Raw genomic sequence first — 20,513 nt, 5'->3', positions numbered from 1 at the left:
GAAGCGAGATGGCTCACTCCTTAGCTACTTCAATCATCATCTCCAGAAAAAAACAATATGTCTTTTTTGCCACTTGCCCAATCGGCAAATGAGTTGCTAGAGTTACTAGCCCGACGTGGCATTTTACTTGCCCCGGGCAAGTAGGAACTCCTTATTGATGAGCCCTGAATAGGCTAAATAAGTACAAACAGAATACATACAGTCAGTCAAACCACTTTCTTATGTTGATTTCTATCACAGCTATTGAAACTTACTGTAGGTTAATATGAGAGGCAGGCAGATTGAGAGGGGGGTGGGGAGGTTTATCTGTAAGTACAACCAATGTGCATCTGTTTGATCTCTTGAATCAACATCAGCGATTGGACGATGACCTGGTTGGATCATTAATGTGGATATAAAGAGGGGGTTAACACTGACGAGCCTTTGACAGCCGGACTGAAGCGAGTACCGAGGTAGTCGGTCATGTCCTGCTCTGATGGTATGTGCACCTTCATCTTCGGCAGCTCGGGCTCATTTATAGTAATCAAAGCCTGCTCTTCTGGGAGATTAACTCGTTCTTTCATCGGCGGCCTGTCGTCCTGGAAACCATGACGATTAAGAAGATGTGTCGTAAGTACATGACTGCGTGCGGAGACTGATTGTGATGGTTATCACGCACTGCATGGGTCACCATCACACGTCCGATGGACTACGAGAGTATTTACAGTGAGGACCCTAATGTTTATCCAGTCTGCTTCTCGTAGAAAGTCACTGTGGGAGACTTTCTGCCTCGCGGCTGTATCTGGCCCATGAAATCATGTAAACAGCTACTCCGTCACTACCAAACCAGCGGGAGTTACTTCCTTGTTTCTTTGCTCTTTGAAGTCCCTTTACCTTCAGCTCTCATCACTAACATGTGTTTCCAAAGCTCTCTCAAAGACTAGGCTTCCCTTTAAAGGGGAAAGCCTCCTGGTCTGCAGCCTACCTGGCAGAGTAGTATACCTATGTCATGTTTCTACGAAATCCAGGATTTACTGTAAGCTTCCTGACCAAACCGTCTGAACCCGCCGACTCGAATTGCTGTGTTTTATTAGGGATGCTAGGCTGTAATGTGATGTAACCGTCCACGGCCAGTTGTTCCTCTACTGACTGTTGCTCTGATACTCTGATCAGCGTCTGTTTCCCGTGTCTCTAAATAAACTGTACTTTGGTGAGTACTTTTCAGGCAAGACATTAGAGATTTAGTAGTTAAATTCAGCCATACAAGGCTGTAAATAGTTTGTGTTTTCCTCAGTTGAACAGAGCCACCCGGACAGCCCAGTTAGAGCTGGTTCCTAGAGGCCAGCTACGTTTCGTCTGGAGGCGGCTCTGACATTTCCTGGAGCAGGAAAATAATCTGCCTGTTGGGGAAGGAAGACAGATTTGCAGAGCAGCTTCAGGTCCTTGAGTATGTCCTTGCAGCTTATACTCCTCAGCGCCGCCCTCCTCGCAGGACAAAAGCTGTTGCTTCATTACTTCAGGGCCTCCATCTGACCTGCTCACGAAACAAAGGTTTAATATCCAGCTTTCACAGCCAGAGATGACGACTGTCATCCTTATTCCTACTCTTAACACACGTGACTGGGGCTTAAATTGCCTTACACATGTACAGTACATTGGGAAGTTCATGACCTTTTCTCGTACATGTCGTCACAGAATAACCTGCTTTGCCAAAAGTTTTGTCCCAGACTAAGCAAACCAGGCTTTATGGCCTCTCAATTTTAAGTTTATCCACCAGGATTTGTCAGGATCTCAGACAGGTTTACAGAACCTAATCAACCTATACAGAAAGTGTCTACACCCTTGAATGATTTTAAAAAACACCAAACTTTGAGTTATGATGATAAAAGAAATCTTCCCACTTGGTGCATGAGTTCATTGTTCAATTAATAGGGGGTTGGATGATGATTCCCCCATCCCACCCCCTACTAGACAACTATAAGCGTATGTGGTCAACTGACGGTACCAAACAATGATGCTAAGAATGACATAAGGATTGAAAAGAGGATTTGTGAAGACAATAACAGTGGAACACCCTCCCCCCTCCTCTCCTCCGTACTCCGCTCACCGAGGATTATATCTTTGCAATTGAAACTTAGCAGGACATTCTCCGCCCCCAAAATATACAATTTCAGATCACGCTGGCAATCTGTCTTTGTGCCCGCACTGGCGACTGTTGCAGAGACTAGAAAGGGGTCAGAGATATGGCCGGAGAGTGGAGGTGAAAGCGTGAGAGCAGACCAACTAGTAGGTAACATTTTTTGTGCTCACCCTTGTCTACCGTACTGTATCTCCACCACTGCAGAATATGCCATCCGCTCAGCTGATGGATTATAATCATGTCTGATTGCAATTGTCTCACTGAGTCAGACTGTTTGTAAATGTGACATTCATACTTGTGACAAGGATTTGGCATGGCTGCGCCGCTCTCAAGATGTGTTTATATAGGATTGATGTTTAGAAATGGTGGCGGTGGGGTCTCCGTGCAGTAGAGATGTGTAGTGTTATTGGACAGTGTTGGAGTTGGCTGTTTGCCGACTCAAAGAGGTGATGTGGCTTTAGGGTGAATGTTCAAAATGAGTGGTGTGGACATTCGTAAGAATAAGAATAGTGTTGACGTTATATACCTTTTTCATTTAGCTGCATCCTTTCTGATTATTCATGCTGCTGAATTGCATTCAGACAGACATCATACTTGAATTTCATCAATGCCAGATTATCCTTTTTTTAGCAATGCCAGCGATACCGGTCAGACAGTCCACCACTTTGGCCCAGGGTGAAATATATCAACCACTATTGGATGGATAGCCGTGACATTTGATGGAAACATGATCATGATCCCCAGAGGATGAATCTTAAAGACTTTGGGGATCCCCTGACTTTTCATCTAGTGTCACCATGAGGTAGACATTTTTGCTTTTTAGTGAAATATCTCAACAACTATTGGATGGCTTGCCATGAAATTGGGTATAGATATTCATGTTGCCAAGAGGATAAATCCTAATGATTTCAGTGATGATTTTTTATCTAGCGCCACCAACAGGTCAAAAGCTTGACTTATCCAGTGAAATATCTCAACATCTACAAGTTGGATTGACAGAAAATTATCATGTACAGATATTTATGGTTCCCAGACAATGAATCCTCTAGTGCCACCATGCAGTTGACGTTTGTGGTTTTGAGAAATGTCTCTACTGTAGGATGGATGTAAATGGTGCACATGGCCACGACATTTGGTACAAAAAGTCATGTTCAGTCATGTTCCCCTTTCCACATCATCAGGTCGTAATTGTGATTTGTCATTTTCAATACTTTTACTTACTTTGGTCCAGAGTGAAATATCTCAACCACTATTGGATGGATAGCCATGACATTATGTACAAACATGATTTCAGTGATGACTTTTCAACATCTATAAGTTGGATTGGCAGAAAATTGTCATGTACAGATATTTATGGTTCCCAATGAGTCCTCTAGCACGTTGATATTTGTGGTTTTGAGAAATGTCCCAACTACTGTTGGATGGGTGTAAATATGGCACATGGCTGTGATATTTGGTACAGTCATCACCCCTCAGAACCTTTCATCTTGCGCCATCGTCAAGTCATAATTGTGATTTGTTCAATACTTTTATGTATGACCAACCAAATACCTGCAAATTAACAATATTCCCATCAGCTTCAGCCGTACTTTGAGTTTAGAGCTATTTAGCAAATGTTAACATACCAAAACTAAGAAGTTGAATATGGTAAACATTATACCTGCTAGACATCAGCGTGTTAGCTGATGCCCTTTTCCTAAATACAGCTTCACACAGCAGCTTGAATGGCTGTAGACTCTTGTTCTGAACTCTTCCACTATGGATTCAACCAATAAGTAACTTCTACTCAGACCTGTCAGTCACAGATGGTCAGTCAGCCAGGGGCCACATCTCACGGCTCCTAACTGACTCATTCCTTAACGCACTCGTCAGCTATATCTCTTCTTTATCTGCAGCTTTATATTGTGTAGTATTTAGATTCGGGCAGTTTCCATTTAGAGGATGGTTACAGATTAGATCTCTTGAGTTGTTTCTTCATGTCCTGTTTAGCCATTGCCTGCTGTGTTTGGGTTCCCAGCAGTCGTGCTTCTTTACTTCCCTTAGGAACCCAAACCAAATGCTCAAAGGACATTCCTGTAGTGTGAGTGAGTGGTAGGTAGCCCTGGTTGTCCCTCTCAACCCCCCCTTAAGAGCAGAGCCAGAATGGCAACAATGTGAATCCTCACTAGCCACTTTGTTAAGATAGTCTATAAACAATCTACCGTCTTTACGTTTGATGAATCAGTTACAGAGCCAAGGGTGCATCATTACCCAACACTGAATGCTGTGTTGAATGATGTTGAAGCATGTTTTCTTCCAGCAGTGAACCCATCTCTCCCACTGTCTCCACAGGCAGGATGACAAACCAGTCGACAGCCAATCAGTCCAACGCAAAGGAGAAGGAGAAAGAAGGAAGCCAGCGAGATGACAACACAGACGTTGCGTATAAAGATGCAGGCCACTGCAGCCGCAACACCCACAACCTACTGCTGGGACTCACTGTTTTGGGTATGCATGCACTGGCAATCTCTATCTATCTATCTATCTATCTATTATTATATTCGTATGTGTTTATCTGCAGAACATCTGGATTGCAGCTTTAAAAAAATAGAATAAAAGTTCAGAAACAATGCCCAATGTCAGCTTTTGGTTAACATAATTTAACATCCCTAATTGATTTTGATTTGAGGTCAATTTTATTGTTCAAAAAATAGCCCTTTGTGCTGCAGCAAATATTAACACGCACACTAGATGCACAGAGTCTGTGATCATTTTCCCATGAGGAATCCTGTTGTTCTCTTTAGTCTGCCTCTGTAAACACTTTGGTATGTTTCTGCATAGTCCAAAAAAAAATCCCCTACAAAGTCTAGAAGTGTGTTATTTTTGTCTGTCATTTGTCACCCAGATTTAAATCCAGATTTAAGCCTGTTTACATTACAGTAGACGGTTCTCATTAGTCAGAGGTCTCTTACATGTCAGATGTAAAACAACACTTTTTGCGGGGGGAAGAGAACTAGACCAGAGAGTCCATGAAAAAAAAACTAGAAACTGAGAGTCTGAGAATCAGAGAATCAACATGGCCAATACCAGTACAGAGTTTTAGACATTTCTCATATTTGGCTGATATTTTGTACCAATTTTCATTATCTTTACATTTAACCTAGCATAAACAGTATCTCTTATTTTAAAATTATAGAATAAGAAACTTAAAAAAATTAAAATCTGGATTTTTGGTCCAAATAGATCAATCTATCCCTACTCGAAAAAAAATAAATCTTGAACACTACTTGTTTCCTCTCCTCTCCTCTCCTCTCCCCTTGTTTCCTCTCCCCACCCCTCCTCTCCTCTCCTCTCCTCCTCTCCTCAGGTGTTGTCATGGGATCGGTGTTTGGGGCGCTTCTGCGGTACATGATGGTGAAGGACATGTCCGCCCTCACTATGGTTTCCTTCCCTGGAGAAATCCTCATGAGGATGCTGAAGATGCTCATCCTGCCTCTAATCATCTCCAGCCTCATCACGGGTGTGTCACTTCACACATGTAAAAGGATGAATCCCAACCAATCAAATGTTCCACCTTTTTTCAACTCTTTGTTTCATGATGAGATACCTTTTAAAACTAACGACTTTCAGCCTGTAATGCTAACATTGCATGTGAAATACTAACACTCTGTAAGTATGTTAAACGCTAACATGTAACTAAGTATATTACACTAACATGCTAAATGTCAGCATGTACACAAGTTAACATTCTGAAGTTAGCATAAAGAGAGCAGTTTTGTGTACTTGATGAATGCAAACACTGATCGTCATCTGTCTCTTTCAGGGCTGGCTGGTCTAGACGCCCGCTCCAGTGGCAGGATGGGTAGTAGAGCCATGGTGTATTACATGACCACCACTGTAATCGCCGCCATCCTCGGGGTCATCCTGGTGTTGGGGATCCACCCGGGGAATCCCAAACTGAGGGGAGGAGGAAGCTCGTCAAGCTCAGCCCCAAAGAACCAGGAGGTCAGCAGTCTGGATGCTTTACTCGATCTGATCAGGAACCTCTTCCCTGAGAACCTGGTGCAGTCCTGCATCCAACAGGTAAACTCAGCATCTGAAACGTGTCTCTGATACTGTTATATTACTCTTTATTTGTGCAGGTTGTGTGCATCAAAATACAAATGCAACAGATGTGGGATAAAGGTGGCCAATACCGGTTCAGCATGATTTAAGTTCTGGGAGTGTCAGTCTATAAATCCTTTCAACTGCTAAATGCTAAAGAAGTATCACCCAGTATTATCCAGTAGCTTCAAAGTTTATTCAGCAGTTCAGACAAAACAATCTCACCTCAAGGTCTATTAAGTAGCTGTTCTGGAGCTTCCGATCATATCACATGATCTTCATCAACAGAAGAAGATTATGGTCAAGATAGAATGAACTTTTGAGCTCAGTTTTTAAGCCAGCATTGACGAGAAGTCCTGCTTGTGGCCAGAAAAAATGGAAATTTGAACATCTACAGTTTCATGACAAAGGGCCAAACACTGCTGCGGGTTGGGCCCTTCACAGAAGGTCTCAAAATGAATCTAAGGGGGTGTGAGATGAATACTGGGATAGGAAATAAAAAAATTTAAATTCTGCTACATAATGTTTTATTTTATTATTCAGACTTTTCTCCAATATTTGTTTTTTTCTTGTGAATCACCGTAATGTTTTATCTCTTTAGCCCTCAACAAAGTAGTCAAATGAAACACTCTAATGAGAGAAAAACACTCTTTGATTCAACTGCTCACATCTCAAAGGCATGCACCTTGTGATGGGGGGGTCGCAAGTAAATACAATATACAATAGATCTAAAGCTCCATAACAACCACTTAATGGACCTTGAGGTGAGATTGATTTGTCAACAGTTATTATTCAAACTCTAATATTTTAAAGTTGCATGAAGTATTGGAAAGATCTCTTTATGTGAACCTGAAAAGGTCAAAGTGTACAAGGTATTAACTGAGCAGTCTGACTACAGAGAGTGGTTAACGACTGGGGATTCTCTGGAGAGTCTGGTTGTCCTCCAAACTCAATACACAATGTTTTCTACATGTGTCAGGAAAGAGTGAGCGGATGATTTAACTCAAAGGGTTTTGACTACAAAAAGGACCAGAAAGGCCAAGGCTGCCTTCTGCTCATGTACGTGTTACAGAAGTTAAACCTTTGAAGCGTAATTATCCAGTTAAAGATGAAGTTTTAATTACTAGCTGACCTCCTCAAATAAAACGACAAATTTAAGGCAACACTGGAGACTCTTTTCATTTCATAACATTGCAATTTGAAAATGCATTCATTCAACTTTTATTTAAATCTCGAGGAATCATTGAGGGCATGCCCTCATTTTCAATGATGTCGAGAGTACAACTAAAACAGAATAAATACACAGAACAAAAACGTAAAAAGAAAACAAACAAACACAGTTACATTCAAGAGTAGTTTCGTAATCATGGTTTTAAATTGACCTATAAGTACAATTGCGTTTTAATGTATGTTGTAAAATGTTTCAAGTGTGTGCAGCACAAAAACTAAAAACAGATTTCCCAAATTTAGTGTTTTTTACATGCAGGACTTCAAGTAACTTTTTACAGTTGTTTAGACAAAAGATGCAAGTTAAAAAAGGCTTCTTCTGTCCAAATCCTTTTTTTTCTCCCCCTCTTCGCTCTGCTCCGCGTGTCTGAATGATTAGAAGTAGTCGTCTTTGTCGGACCGGGTGAGGGTCAGCCCTTCTGCTACTGCTAATCTCTTTACATCTGTAATGCTACATCTTTATTTACCACAGTCTGCTGGTGAACAGGGAGCACTGCTGAGCACCAGCTTATAGACTTCTTCTCCCTGCACTATTCTCTGTTTTCTCCCTTTTTCTTTATTCTCTCTCTCGTTTCTGTCTGCATCTCTGTTTTACTGCTTCTTTTGTTTGTACTCATCGGGGATTCATTGAAGTCATAAAAGGCATAATTGCTTTTGCAGGAAGGAATCGTCCTTCCCCTTTCAACCTCCTCGTCTGTCTTTTCTTTCCCTTTGTTGTCTTTATGTGAGAATGTCTTGTTCCCTGTTTTTCTTTAAACACGAATCTTAGCGTGTTGTGCTGCTGCCAAGCTTTTGTTTTCCCACGCACAATATGAGTTACAAAGCCAGTGTTTGGCGAATTGTTAATTGGAATCATGTATGAACAACCGTGATCAATCTGAAAGTGGTTCTGCCCTCCCTCCAGGTTCAGACCGTGCTGAAAAAGGTGCCGGTTGCAGCACCAAACCAAACTGATCTCATCTTAGTGAGCAGGAAGAAACTGGAGTACAAATGGGGCATGAACGTCCTCGGTGAGTCGACGACAGAGCTGATATTATTCTCTAACTACGCTACTTTCCTTCGGTTTCCAGTGACATGCTGCTTTGTGTCTTCCTCAAGGCTTGATCGGCTTCTTCATCACCTTTGGGATCTGCATGGGAAGGATGGGCGAGCGAGGGAAGGTCATGTGCGACTTCTTCAACATCCTCAACGAGATCATCATGACGATGGTTTCCATGATCATGTGGTGAGTGTCTTGTTTTCCCCCCCCCTGTGCGTGTTTGTTTGCGCCCATCTGCAAGCATGCACAACATGTGTCTCTGTTTTTGTTTGTGTGGGCCGTCGGCTGCATTGCTTGGATACCACACGCAGAGGTCAGTGACAGTGATGAATAAGGCGAAGAGTGCGTACACGAGACATATTGTGGGAACGAGCAACCGTGTCGGACATCGTAGACTGAAGAGGAGAGAAAGGAAGAGGAAAAAGGAGTGAGAGTGTTAGTGAAGGACACGGACAGATGGAAAGAGAGGGTTTCCCTGGCACATGCTGGAGTCCGTGGTATGCTGGGGAGTAGCAGGAGCCGGGGCCCGGAACAATGTTGTGGGCTCCCAGGGGAGCCGGGGTGGAAGATATCCAAAATGTAATGGATCCACCGACGGCAGAGGAGCCACTTGGCAGCAGAGCAGAAAGCAGATGCGGGTGGGAGGGACAGCGGGACGTGGAAAGATGCATGTGGGAGCATGTCTTCAGAGAGCAGTGCACGCCTTGAAGCTTCGCAGGACCCCGGCTAGTCGCACAGAGAGAGAGAGAGAGAGAGTAGTGGCACTCAGAGCAGGGACGGGAAGGAAAGGGGGTAGCAGGGTAGGCGGTTGGAAGAGAAACAGCAGGATGCTTGTGTTGCAGCTCTCCGAGGCCATCTACATGTGCAGCTGGACACCAAAGGAATTGTGTCCTTGTTCGTATCACTCACATAGTATAAACAGATTACTCACGGGCCTACGGAGCTCGCCAAACACAGAGTCCAGTGTATACAAAAACACGTATCATACGAGGAACACATCCATCAAATCATGTACACGGCATGCTCCACCAAACAACTGTCGTAGGATGCCAGGCTCGGAGTTCAGGAGCATGCAGGCAGCTGACCTGGGAGAGAGCATTGGACCTCCTTTGACTCGGACCAGGAACAGGCTTGAAGACGAACACCGCTTTAATTCATGCATCCCACAGCGGCCTGTATTCATGAAGAGGAACAACTGCACTCCAAAGCTGGAAACCAGAGATCCAAGAATGTGTCAAGTCCTCTCAAAGTGAAAAGTGTTCCTTTGACAGTGAATAAAGACTGACATAATTGAAACAACAAATTGAATACTAGTCCTAAACTGATAAATGCATCCGTGTGCCAGGTAGTATGCTTTCTAAGGCTGTAATTAACAATTATTTTCATCATTGATTAATGGTTTAGTTTACAAAAAGTCATAAAATGGTGAAAATTGTTTCCCAGAGTCTGAGGTGACATCTTCAAATATTTTGAGAATATTTGGCGTTTTTTTTACTCCAAAAAATTACGAATAACTAATTATAAAAGTAGTTGCTGATGAATTGACTAATCAATTAATCAATTAAAAGTTCAGCTCTCAAATCAACTTTATAATAAATGATGCTGGTATGCTTTTAAGCATCTAAGATGAAAATTATGAGAAGCGCCCTCAAGTCAAGAATGTCAGATGATTTAACGACTGAAGTTTTGATTCATTTTGAATACATTAGAGCTGCAACAATTAGTCGATTAATTGATCAACAGAAAATTTATTTGCAACTATTTTGATTAATTGTTTGTCATTTTTCAAGAAAAAATAACACATATTTAATGGCTCCAGCTTCCTAAATATGAATATATGCTTTTCATTATCTTACGTTATAATATACTGAATATCTTTGGAACTGAATATCATCTGGGGAAACTGTAATGAATATTTTTCATAATTTTCTGATGTTTTATAGACGATTAATCAGTGAATCGAGAAAACAAACCAGATGTTAATCGAATCGATGAAAAATAATCATTAGTTGCAGCCCTAAAATATATAACGTTTTTTTCCCCTTTAGAATCATCTTAGGCAAACTTATTATATATACCACAATAAAGGCATCACACCAGCAGTCGAGTTATTATTCTGGCCCATACATACATACATAAAAGTATATGAAGAGTTTATTTGCAAAAACAGATAGAGGCCAGTCGTAAATACATAAGAACAGAGATATGAAATTAACCCTTCATGGAGACATATTCTAATTCATCAGTCAGCCTTATAAAGAATAAAACAATCACTTCCATTTCAATTGTTTCAGCTCTGACGTGTCCTCTTGACTCTGTGTTTAGGTACTCTCCTATCGGCATCGCCTCCTTGATCGCGGGGAAGATCGCGGCCATCGGGGACCTGGAAGTGGTGGCCAGGCAGCTGGGCATGTACATGGTGACCGTCATTGTGGGCCTGGTGATCCACGGCGGCTTGATCCTACCCGCTATATTCTTCGCTATCACCAGAAAAAGCCCCTTTACTTTCTACCATGGGATCTTTCAGGCTTGGATCACAGCTCTGGGCACTGCTAGCAGGTAGGATCGCCTGCAGGAAGTGTGTTTGTGTGTGTGTCTGTGTGTGTGGAAGTTCTCTGTTTGGGCATGTGTTAACACATGTGTGTCACATGTTTCTTTTACAACATCTTTTCCTCGAGCAGCTGCCATGGTTGCTGTGATTGATCGGCGTAGCCTGCTACTGGCTTTCGGGGCTATTTGGTTTAAATGTGAAACGGCTGAAGGCAAAATTTTGTATTTACGCAGATGAATCGGGACAGCGGAGCCAAATGTGTGTAAGCACAGGCTATCATAGACAAGTCCGTGTCAGACAGATCCCGCGTTGTAAATGTCTAAGCCTCCGGATTAGTCGTCACCAGCCAAACTGGCCTCGCTGTATTCTGCCTGGCTCGGCTTGGCTCGGCCTGCCTGGGAGTCTGCATCGCTGCTGAAACCAACTGTCATTTTGGCACATTACTGAGGCTTTAGTGAATATGGGTAATCCTATCAACGTTTTCTCTAATTATATTATGACCCAAGCTTAGCAGGGCCAGGAATCAAATTCCTTTAATTCACATGTTGGAGGATTGCAACAGTGGCTACACCAGCTGTTAGGAGGCTGTTAGTCGACTCCAATTTCCACTTTTTTTTTTTTTGTCTCTACCACAACTTCACCCCGACACCTCCCTCCTCACCTCTGCACTTCTGTCTTTCACCACCTGTCCACCTATTTGATATCCTTCAGCAGACACTTTGCTCCTGTTCTGTGTACATCTGCACCTTTTTTTTTTTTTTAAAACTCTTCATCTTGTGGGGTCTTCTTCTCTCAGTGCAGGAACGCTACCCGTCACTTTCCGCTGCCTGGAGGAAAACCTGAAGATTGATAAGCGTGTGACGCGCTTCGTGCTGCCCATAGGGGCCACCATCAACATGGACGGCACTGCGCTGTACGAGGCCGTGGCAGCCATCTTTATCGCCCAGATGAATGACATCTCCCTGGACACCGGACAGATCATCACTGTCAGGTAAGACACATGGTGGATGTCCTCTACACTCACGCCTTGTGATGTTTGTGTCTTTATTTTGAACATTTTATATACAATCTAACGTACACGCAGTGACACTTCATACTGCATAGTTTCATACAAATCAGTGGTTCCCAACCCTTGGGCTTGACTTGGCCACGTAACATTTTCTACTGAGCGTTTCTACAGGAGAGTAATAGAGATAAGAGGCCTAACGTGTGTGTTATAATATGCAAACATGGTGGTGTTACTAGATACGCATCTTGCGTCTTTGATGCATTAAAATCCAAAAGGACACACTCTATTTTTTCCCTGATTATTCTACATTGTGAACAACAAATCCGTGTTGAAATCATAGAAATAAACAAAAAAACCTTGCTGTTTCGTTACCTTAGAATGAGCCGTTTATATCTACATAGGGAGCGGGTCCTCTTCACGGAGTTTTCTAAGCATTTTGATTTGCTGTCTTATCTGTCTTTACAGTTTAACTGTTCAAATAGTTTGAATTTAAGGCAACGAAGAAGCATTTCTGTTGATTTTAAAGGGCCACACACTGAGTAAGTCCAAGTTGCACGACAACACTGCCGTGTTCCAGTGTAAACAAAACTCCGAAGACATTTCATGTGACTTACATCAGTTTGAGGCAGTGTACTTTAATTTCACAATGTGTAGAGATGAGCGACAGTTTTAAACTCTGCAGTAAAGAAGTCAGATTTCCTGTTTCATGGGTTTCAGCCGCTCATTCATGTCTGATTGGAACCAGTCTACTTGGATCAGACTCAACTTGTTGCGGCCGCGGGTTACAAATGATGCTCAGCTCTTTGAAGTTGTTTATTGTATGTCTTTCATCAACGGCCGTTTACCACCAAATACCAAAAATCTAATTTTCAAAAGTCCTATTGTGTCATCTGTGGTGGAATTGTTCTAGTATAAGATCCATATGTGGTGCGTTAATCTATTAATTGTCTTGCTTAATGTCCCGGTCACAGCGGGGTGATAATAAGCGCTGCAGTTTATCATAAAGGATTGAGCTTTAACACAGAGCTCTGAGATCAGATGAACAGCATCCTGCAGTAAACATCAACTGGCCTGCAGTCACATCTGGGACCAACATGAATTGATAATTCCTCTAATTACAAACATGTCACGACATGCAGTATTCTTTTGAGCAGTAAAGATTTGAGTCTGAAAACATAAAAGAAGTACGGAAACATCAAGAGATTTGGTTTTGTTTGGCAAAAAAACTCTTTCTTCTTCAGATACCGCTTTCATATGAACGTTGCATGTACGATGTGGTGAGATGAACACATGTAAACACCAGGTTTTTACTGTATGACCAGGTTCTGCAATTGTAAACCCACAAGATTATACCACGCCTTACACAACCACAACCATTATGCAAATAACCACATTTTCCTCCTAGAGTTTAGGAGGGAGATGCCGGGGGGCATAACTGTGCGATGGCAGAAACTGTTGTAGAGGATGGCAACAATCAGACATGAAAGGTTCTGCTTTCTTATATAACTGTTTGTTGTAAAAATCCTGCAGAGTTTCCTGTGCAGTGCCGGTTATTTTGCTGCAGTCATTGAACACCTCATTAAATACATTTTTCTGTTTGACCTTGAGAGTTTGATACCAGCAGATAAAAAAGAAAGTGAGAGCAGACATTCTTACCAGTGGGCGACATGCGGTTCTGAAAAGTGAAGGCAATGCTGAAGTGCCTTAAACTTGCATTCATTCGAATAGCCAGCAGGGGGCGACTCCTCTGGTTGCAATAAGAAGTCTGATTGTATAGAAGTCTTTGAGAAAATGACTCTACTTCTCACTTGATTTATTACCTCGGTAAACATTGTAAACATGAGTTAATGATCTCAATCGCTAGTTTCAAGTCTTCTTCAATACAGCATGATGTTCATTTAGTAAATTTTGTACCCATTTAGAGTCAAATAGACCATAAAGCAGGGGATGCTTTAGGGTGGCTATCTTGTGATTGACAGTCGCTACCACAGTGTTGTCCGGTTTGGGAGTTATCCGTGTTTTCGTCTTGGTACTTTAACCCTTTCACAGTGTGTTTTCAGTTCATCAAAGTTAATTGTAACATTTCTCCACACAAACAAACCAATGGTTAACGTCACGGTGACTATGTCCACTTCTCTTATACAGTCTATGGTCCAGACTCAATACAAGATCGAAAAAGTATCATCAGGGTCAACCTGGAACTTAGACAGTTTCCTGAGAGCAAAGAGACGCTGCTGGTTTTTCTTGTACACCATGTCAGTGTTACTCTCAGTTTATTGTCTAGTATAGTTCCCAAATACTTGTAGGACTCCACTATTTCTATATTCTGGCCATTGATCACTGTACTGTCAGGAGAGGGGTGAGAACGTCTAAAAATCAATGCATCAGTCTTTGACACATTCAGTACTAGAAACAATTCATGACATCATTTTGAAAAATAGTCAGAGTCAGGTTACATTTTTTCTATTTGGTCACATTGTGAAAATGTAATACCACAACTGACATTCTGCAATTACCTGCATATGTCTGTGTAATGGATAGAGTAAATGTAAATATCTACTATAATGTTAAAGTAACCCTGTATTTAATCTATGTTAACCCTCTAGTAATCCTATAGACGGTTACTGCGGTGGTTTTTAAACCTGTGCAATGTATAAAAGGATTATACTTTGCAACCGTTTTTTTCCAAGAAATATGAACGGGCGATCCTGTAGAAGCCGTTACGTGTTGAAAATGTGGTCGTAGAAAACGCCATTAAAATTAAGGTTATAATCTAAAACGCTTTGTTTTCAACAGCATTTAATCCAGTTTAGACGTTTGTATATTTCATCTGTTGCAATGCAAGAAATTGTGGATTGCAAGTTTATTGATTTAAATTCATAACAAATAATTCCAGCAGGGATTAATTAACTTTAAGGTCAAGTTTGAGAAGGTTGGAAAATGATATTCTTTTTCCTCACAAAACTGTTGTGACTAATTTCAGACGAGTGTTTTACGACTGAACAACTTTTCATGGGCTGTTTTTATGTGTTGGAGGAGGGCTTTCACTGTCAGTGACTGTGTTCAGTGTGGCTGCGTCACTAGAGAGCGCAACCCATAAATCAGCTGGAAGATTCCCTTTTATACTAACGTCAAGTGGACACACGTTCAAGTTAATTGGACTAATTGTGCTTATTGGCAGACATTCGGCTGACTAAGAATGCTAAATCAGCAGTGAAGGCAGCTTGTGGGAGGTAGTTGAAAAAAGCCTGTTTCTCCAGTACTCCTAATGGCATTTACAAGTTTTCACCGTGCACAAGCCGGAGCAAACTTTCTAATTTTACAGCTAAACAGTTCACTAAAATATGTATCTGAAAACATTTGATGCGAGAAATAGGCATTAGAGTAACAGAATATTGATTCATATTTGATCAGCGTTTGATCGGAGTTCACAAGTTTCGCGAGAAGGGATCGAAAGCTGTGTTAAAGACTCCTCGGCTCTGATTGGTTGTTTTCCTTCGGCGCTGTGAAATCTTGCAAATGCCATTTGGAGCACTAGGAGGAGGCAGAGGGACATGATTTTCTGTCTCATTCACTACTGTCAGAATATAAATAACAAACTATAAAAGTATGTTTTTTCTCAAAGTTACCGTCTGCAGCATTAAGTCTGGTTTCTCTTTAAATTTTCTGCCTTATCCATAGTGAGATTTTTTATCAAGCATTTTCTCCATTTGTATTTATTCAAATAAGCATGTAATGAGATGTGTTAAACCTCAAAAGAGGCAGCAGTAGCTTCGTCTTTGGGGACTTAGTTTGGGAGCCAGAGGGTCATCGGTTCAAGTCCCCGTACGGACCAAATAGGGAGTGTGGACTAGTAGTTGAAGAGGTGGCACCGAACCCCAACTGCTCGGGGTGCCATCCTGTGAGGCAGCACCCTCGCTGTGACATCTCTTCATTAATGCATGTTTATAGGTCCTCTTTGTGCATGAGTGTGTTTGTGTGAGTGATTGTGTAATGTGGAAAAAACAACAGAGTGAAATTTTGAAAAAAGTGAAAAAAACGGATTCAACAAACAGAAATGTTGAACTATGTCCGGTTTGTTTTTCCATCTGTAGCAATGCCTGATCTTGAAGTTTTCTTATTACAAACTACTAACAAACAATTTCCTCTCAAGCAGGCACTGAATTTATGCATGCATGTCTGCTTTCTGCATTCTTTGTGGTGTGTTCAAGTACAGCATCTAGCTAAATATGTTAAGTAATGTGAAGATTTCAGTGCTCCTCTGTTAGTCATCTAAAGTGGAGTTAGCATGTCAGGGCCTCAGCCTCAGCGTCATGTTGATAATGGCCATGTTGTCTTCTTTCTCCTCCCCAGTATGACTGCCACCCTGGCCAGTGTTGGAGCTGCCAGTATTCCCAGTGCTGGACTGGTTACCATGCTGCTGATCCTGACCGCTGTGGGGCTGCCTACTCAGGACATCAGTCTGCTCATCGCTGTCGACTGGCTGCTGTGAGTCAGGTGTCTGAAAGATGGAGTGTGTGTGAGATGAGGAGTCGCTGCTCTGACACTCCAGAGCTTTTTCAGTTTAACATTTGTGAGAGGAGTTATAAAGGTTATTCAGCTGTTGGCGGCTTTCTTCTATTTCACCCGCTGACACTGATACTGTTTATCCACCCAGTGACAGAATGCGTACCTCCATCAATGTGGTGGGTGACTCGTTCGGCGCCGGGATCGTGGACCACTTGTCGAAGGCGGAGCTCGCCGAAATTGACGCAGCAGAATTTCAAATGCTCCATCCAGAGGAAGAGCTTGATTTCATCCCTCCGCCCCCGATCCTCACGGAGATGGACCTGATGGACCCCTTCAAACCGCCCGATCTGCCACCCCGCTCCCCTCGCCCTCCCAAACAAAACCATCACAGCCACGTTAGCTCCCAGTCCCAATCCATCGCTTACTCTCCGTCCCGTTCTGTCCGATCTCCATCACCTCGCTCCATCCGCTCTCCCTCTCCGCGTTCCGTCTGCTCCCACTCCCCCCGGCCTTTCCGTTCTCATTCACCACGCGTCCTCCGCAGGACGGAGGCGGGCTACTGTGCCCTGCCCAGCCATGATAACCAGGTAACTACCCTCTACTGCTTCTTCTGGTTTTAACACTACACAATACATGTTTCCTCTATGATGCTATGAAATTTGGTTTTGAAGAGATATACCATGTTTTTGGAGCTTGGCCTGATGGTCAGAACAGAAAGTAGACTCCTAAATCACCAACGTATTCTCTGTGGTACTGCATGCAAGTGTTTTAAGACAGTTTGTTGAGTAATAGACTTGATGATGACTTTTTAGGGTGAATACACTCTGAGTCCCATTTTAAGGGTCACCTCATTCTGAATCAACAGTTTAGGACCATGTATTTGGTCTGGAAACGTGGAAGCTCACCAGGACTGTCCCCCTCCAACAGCTCCTCTGAATCTGGTGGTTCACCTACTAACCTTCAGTCCTCTCAAGGACACACTTTAGCATGCATCCTTAGAAAGAGGTGGCCTTAGAGGTGGACCATTTAAAAAAAACATTAGATTATCTAAAGAGCTGTTTTTATTAACTAATGAAGAGCTGATATTTTGGCGATACATGGAGATACATACAGGACAGTGCCGCTATGCTAAGGCTATTTCGTACCTTCTTGCTCCTAATTGTTTGTGATAAAACCACAATTTCTGTGAAATAATTTCAGAGCTGCAATGATTAGTCCATTAATCGATAGGCAGAAAATTTATCTGCAACTATTTTAATATTCTTTTAATCGTTTCGGTCATTTTTTAAGCAAAAATACCCCAAATTCTCTTTTACATCTTTGGGTTTTGGACTGTGGGAACATGTGATGGGCATTTTTTTACAATTTTCTGACATTTTATCGACCAAACGATTAATCGAGAAAATAGTCTGCAGATTAACTGATAATGAAAATAATTGAGACATATTATTTAGGATGTTTACGGTTTGCATTGCAGTCAATCACAGATTGAATAGTTTATTTAGGTATCATTTCATCTGATTTATATTCCCTCAAGTCAGTGATTTGTAATTGGTCATTAAAAAGTTCTTAGTGAGATATTACGAACTTGTAGCAAGTCCAAAGTTAAATGGAAAATAGACCTAAAATGTGGTTGAATCTGGACAGTTTGTGGGAGATAAAATGGTAAAATGTATGTAAAGAAAAATGTGTGGTCTCTCCCCTAAGTTTCAAATTCAGCTATATTAACTACTTTATTATTATATCTTTAAAGATATAATCGACATGGTCGACGTGTTCTCATCATATCTCTTTGCCCTCTCAGATTCCCACAATGCCTCGCTCCTACAGAGAGAGAGACAGGGAGCGGGGGCGTCTGGCGCGAGAGAGTGAAACCGAAGAGGAGGACGAGAGAGTTTTGGGCTTAGCAAGCGACGGCGAGGAGAGCGATGACACTGCTTATGATCGGAGGCACGGCATGCCGCCAAGCGACCTGCCATGATTGGATCTTTACCGCCAAAAAGCTTCCCCATCGATTAGTTCCCGTTTTACGACAGCTTTTTCGAGGTCCACAGTGGATTTCCGGCTGGTTACATTGCTACTTCTCTTAGGTGTATTTTAGTAATCGATAAGCTCACTTTGAGCTTGATATGTATAGATATTCAAATGTTGAGGTGGCCCTTAAAACCAGGCCTGAGACTTTTGCTCTTTGGTTTGCAAAGCAGAGCTTAAATGGAGAGTTGTTTCCCTGGTTTACTCATGTCTCCATCACTGTCTTGATTTCATGACCAAACTTTAAATGCTCCCGTATGTCTGAACGTCCTTAAATTTGCCTGATAGGAGAGAAATTGTGAGTCTGCTCTCGATGAGAAAAGTATCTTGGTGTTCCCGGCCTTTTAACGCACAACCAGTTATTAGTTGATCCTTTACCTTTGCTCAACTCTTTTCCTCTACTTTTTATTTTCCTGGCAGGAAGTGAAAATTATCAAACTTAAAGGAATAGTTCCACAATTTTGAGAAATACGCTTATAGGCTTTTTTGGAGAGCGTTGGATGAGAATATAATTATTACGCTCATGTCTGAAAGTAAATCCACTTACCAGCACTTCTAAAGCTCACTAATTACATTTTGTTTGTTTAAATTTCTTGGCTGGGAGCAGTAAATTCCTGAAGTCTCCACTGGTTTGCAGTCGAGAAATAGTCCAGCACTTAACATGTCCATAAAGCCGCCTTGAAAAAGCTTAAAAATAAAGCTATTCCTTGAAATAACCTTGAGAAACAACAGGTTCATATAAATGAAAGAAATATACAACCAGCAGACATTATTTTTTATAATTCTCCACCTTCTTGCATCTCTTTACATTTTCATGCTCGGTGCTCTTCTTGCACATCACCTCTCGTCTTGATGTGACAGCTCAGTCGCACAGCAGTTTGTGAAATAGTCACGAAATTGAATGTATTGATTTGTGTACATAGACACAAATTTCAATTTTTTTTTGTGATAGTCAGTACAAAATCTTTTTTTGCATTTGCATGTAATCTACGTAATTGTGAACCAGGAGTCAAAGTTGACTTATTTGTCACGTAACTCCCGTACTTAAGTTACAGCACTTGCGGACTTATTTTAACCAAAACAATGATCTTTTCCTATCTAAATAGTTTTATTTTGGCAGAAATTGACACATGCATCAGGCATTGCTGGACATTTGTAGGAAAACGCATGAAAAATACGTTGTTGAAAGTCGTGCTGAGCATCACGAAAAGAAAAAACAAATTGTCTATGTACACAAATCAAATAGATACAATTTTATGACTATTTAAAAAACTGCTTTGAGACTGTGTTGGATGTTAATATTGTCTATATCATCTATGGTTTGTATTTTTTCCTTGTGGTCTGGTGTCTGAAATGATGAGTAATAGGTAAGATGCTGTTTTAATTTTGTTGTATGTTTTAAATTGATTAGTTTTCATTTCATTTATCATTCTTAATTGCTGTAAAATAACGTCATCATGCCTTTCATTTTAAATTTAAGTTCATCAACTGCCTCCCTCCATCCTTAAGTCTTAATTCAGACTCAGAGGTCCAGCTCGTGTGTATATTGTATGTAATAAAATCTTTATTTAAAATAACTGCAACTCTTTTGTGTTTTCTCTGCTGCTTAAGTGCAATCTGTGGAGGGATTTGCAGTCGAAAGGGGACACGCGTCAGTGTTTGGTGACTAAAGACGCAGGAACAAAGATATTACTGGATGGAAAAGTTGCAACAGACACACATGCACACATTACACGCTTACAGTACATGTTGATGAGGCAAAGACACACAGAGATACCAACACACTTAATCCTCTCAAAGAAGAGTTAGAGATGGGCAAGGCAGGAGAGAGTGACGGATGGGAGAGGAATCGGAGGGTGGCAGATGGCCAGAAAGACGTCAATCCTTTTCATTCTTCCCAGACAGCATAAGGGCACTGTGGGTAATTGCAACGGGTGCTGACGTT

At 41.7% G+C, this 20,513-nt stretch overlaps 1 protein-coding gene across 2 annotated transcripts in view; it reads left to right on the top strand.

Moving 5' to 3' along the window:
• Positions 1 to 19,560, top strand: part of slc1a9 (solute carrier family 1 member 9) — a 34,104-nt gene extending 14,544 nt beyond the window's left edge. The window contains exons 2-11 of one of the 2 annotated variants that reach the window (XM_037791939.1): positions 4,451 to 4,606; positions 5,466 to 5,618; positions 5,922 to 6,181; positions 8,334 to 8,439; positions 8,528 to 8,654; positions 10,794 to 11,027; positions 11,816 to 12,010; positions 16,382 to 16,516; positions 16,686 to 17,124; positions 18,342 to 19,560. In XM_037791939.1, the coding sequence (XP_037647867.1) occupies positions 4,456 to 4,606; positions 5,466 to 5,618; positions 5,922 to 6,181; positions 8,334 to 8,439; positions 8,528 to 8,654; positions 10,794 to 11,027; positions 11,816 to 12,010; positions 16,382 to 16,516; positions 16,686 to 17,124; positions 18,342 to 18,518 (1,977 nt within the window). In that variant the 5' untranslated portion in view covers positions 4,451 to 4,455 and the 3' untranslated portion in view covers positions 18,519 to 19,560. The remainder of the gene's footprint in view (positions 1 to 4,450; positions 4,607 to 5,465; positions 5,619 to 5,921; positions 6,182 to 8,333; positions 8,440 to 8,527; positions 8,655 to 10,793; positions 11,028 to 11,815; positions 12,011 to 16,381; positions 16,517 to 16,685; positions 17,125 to 18,341) is intronic. The other variant, XM_037791938.1, reaches the window with a different exon arrangement.
• Positions 19,561 to 20,513: the final 953 nt, after the last annotated feature.

This window comes from Sebastes umbrosus, chromosome 14, assembly GCF_015220745.1.
Source record: "Sebastes umbrosus isolate fSebUmb1 chromosome 14, fSebUmb1.pri, whole genome shotgun sequence".
Lineage (NCBI taxonomy): Eukaryota > Metazoa > Chordata > Actinopteri > Perciformes > Sebastidae > Sebastes > Sebastes umbrosus.
This window is presented reverse-complemented; position numbering and strand designations above follow the sequence as displayed.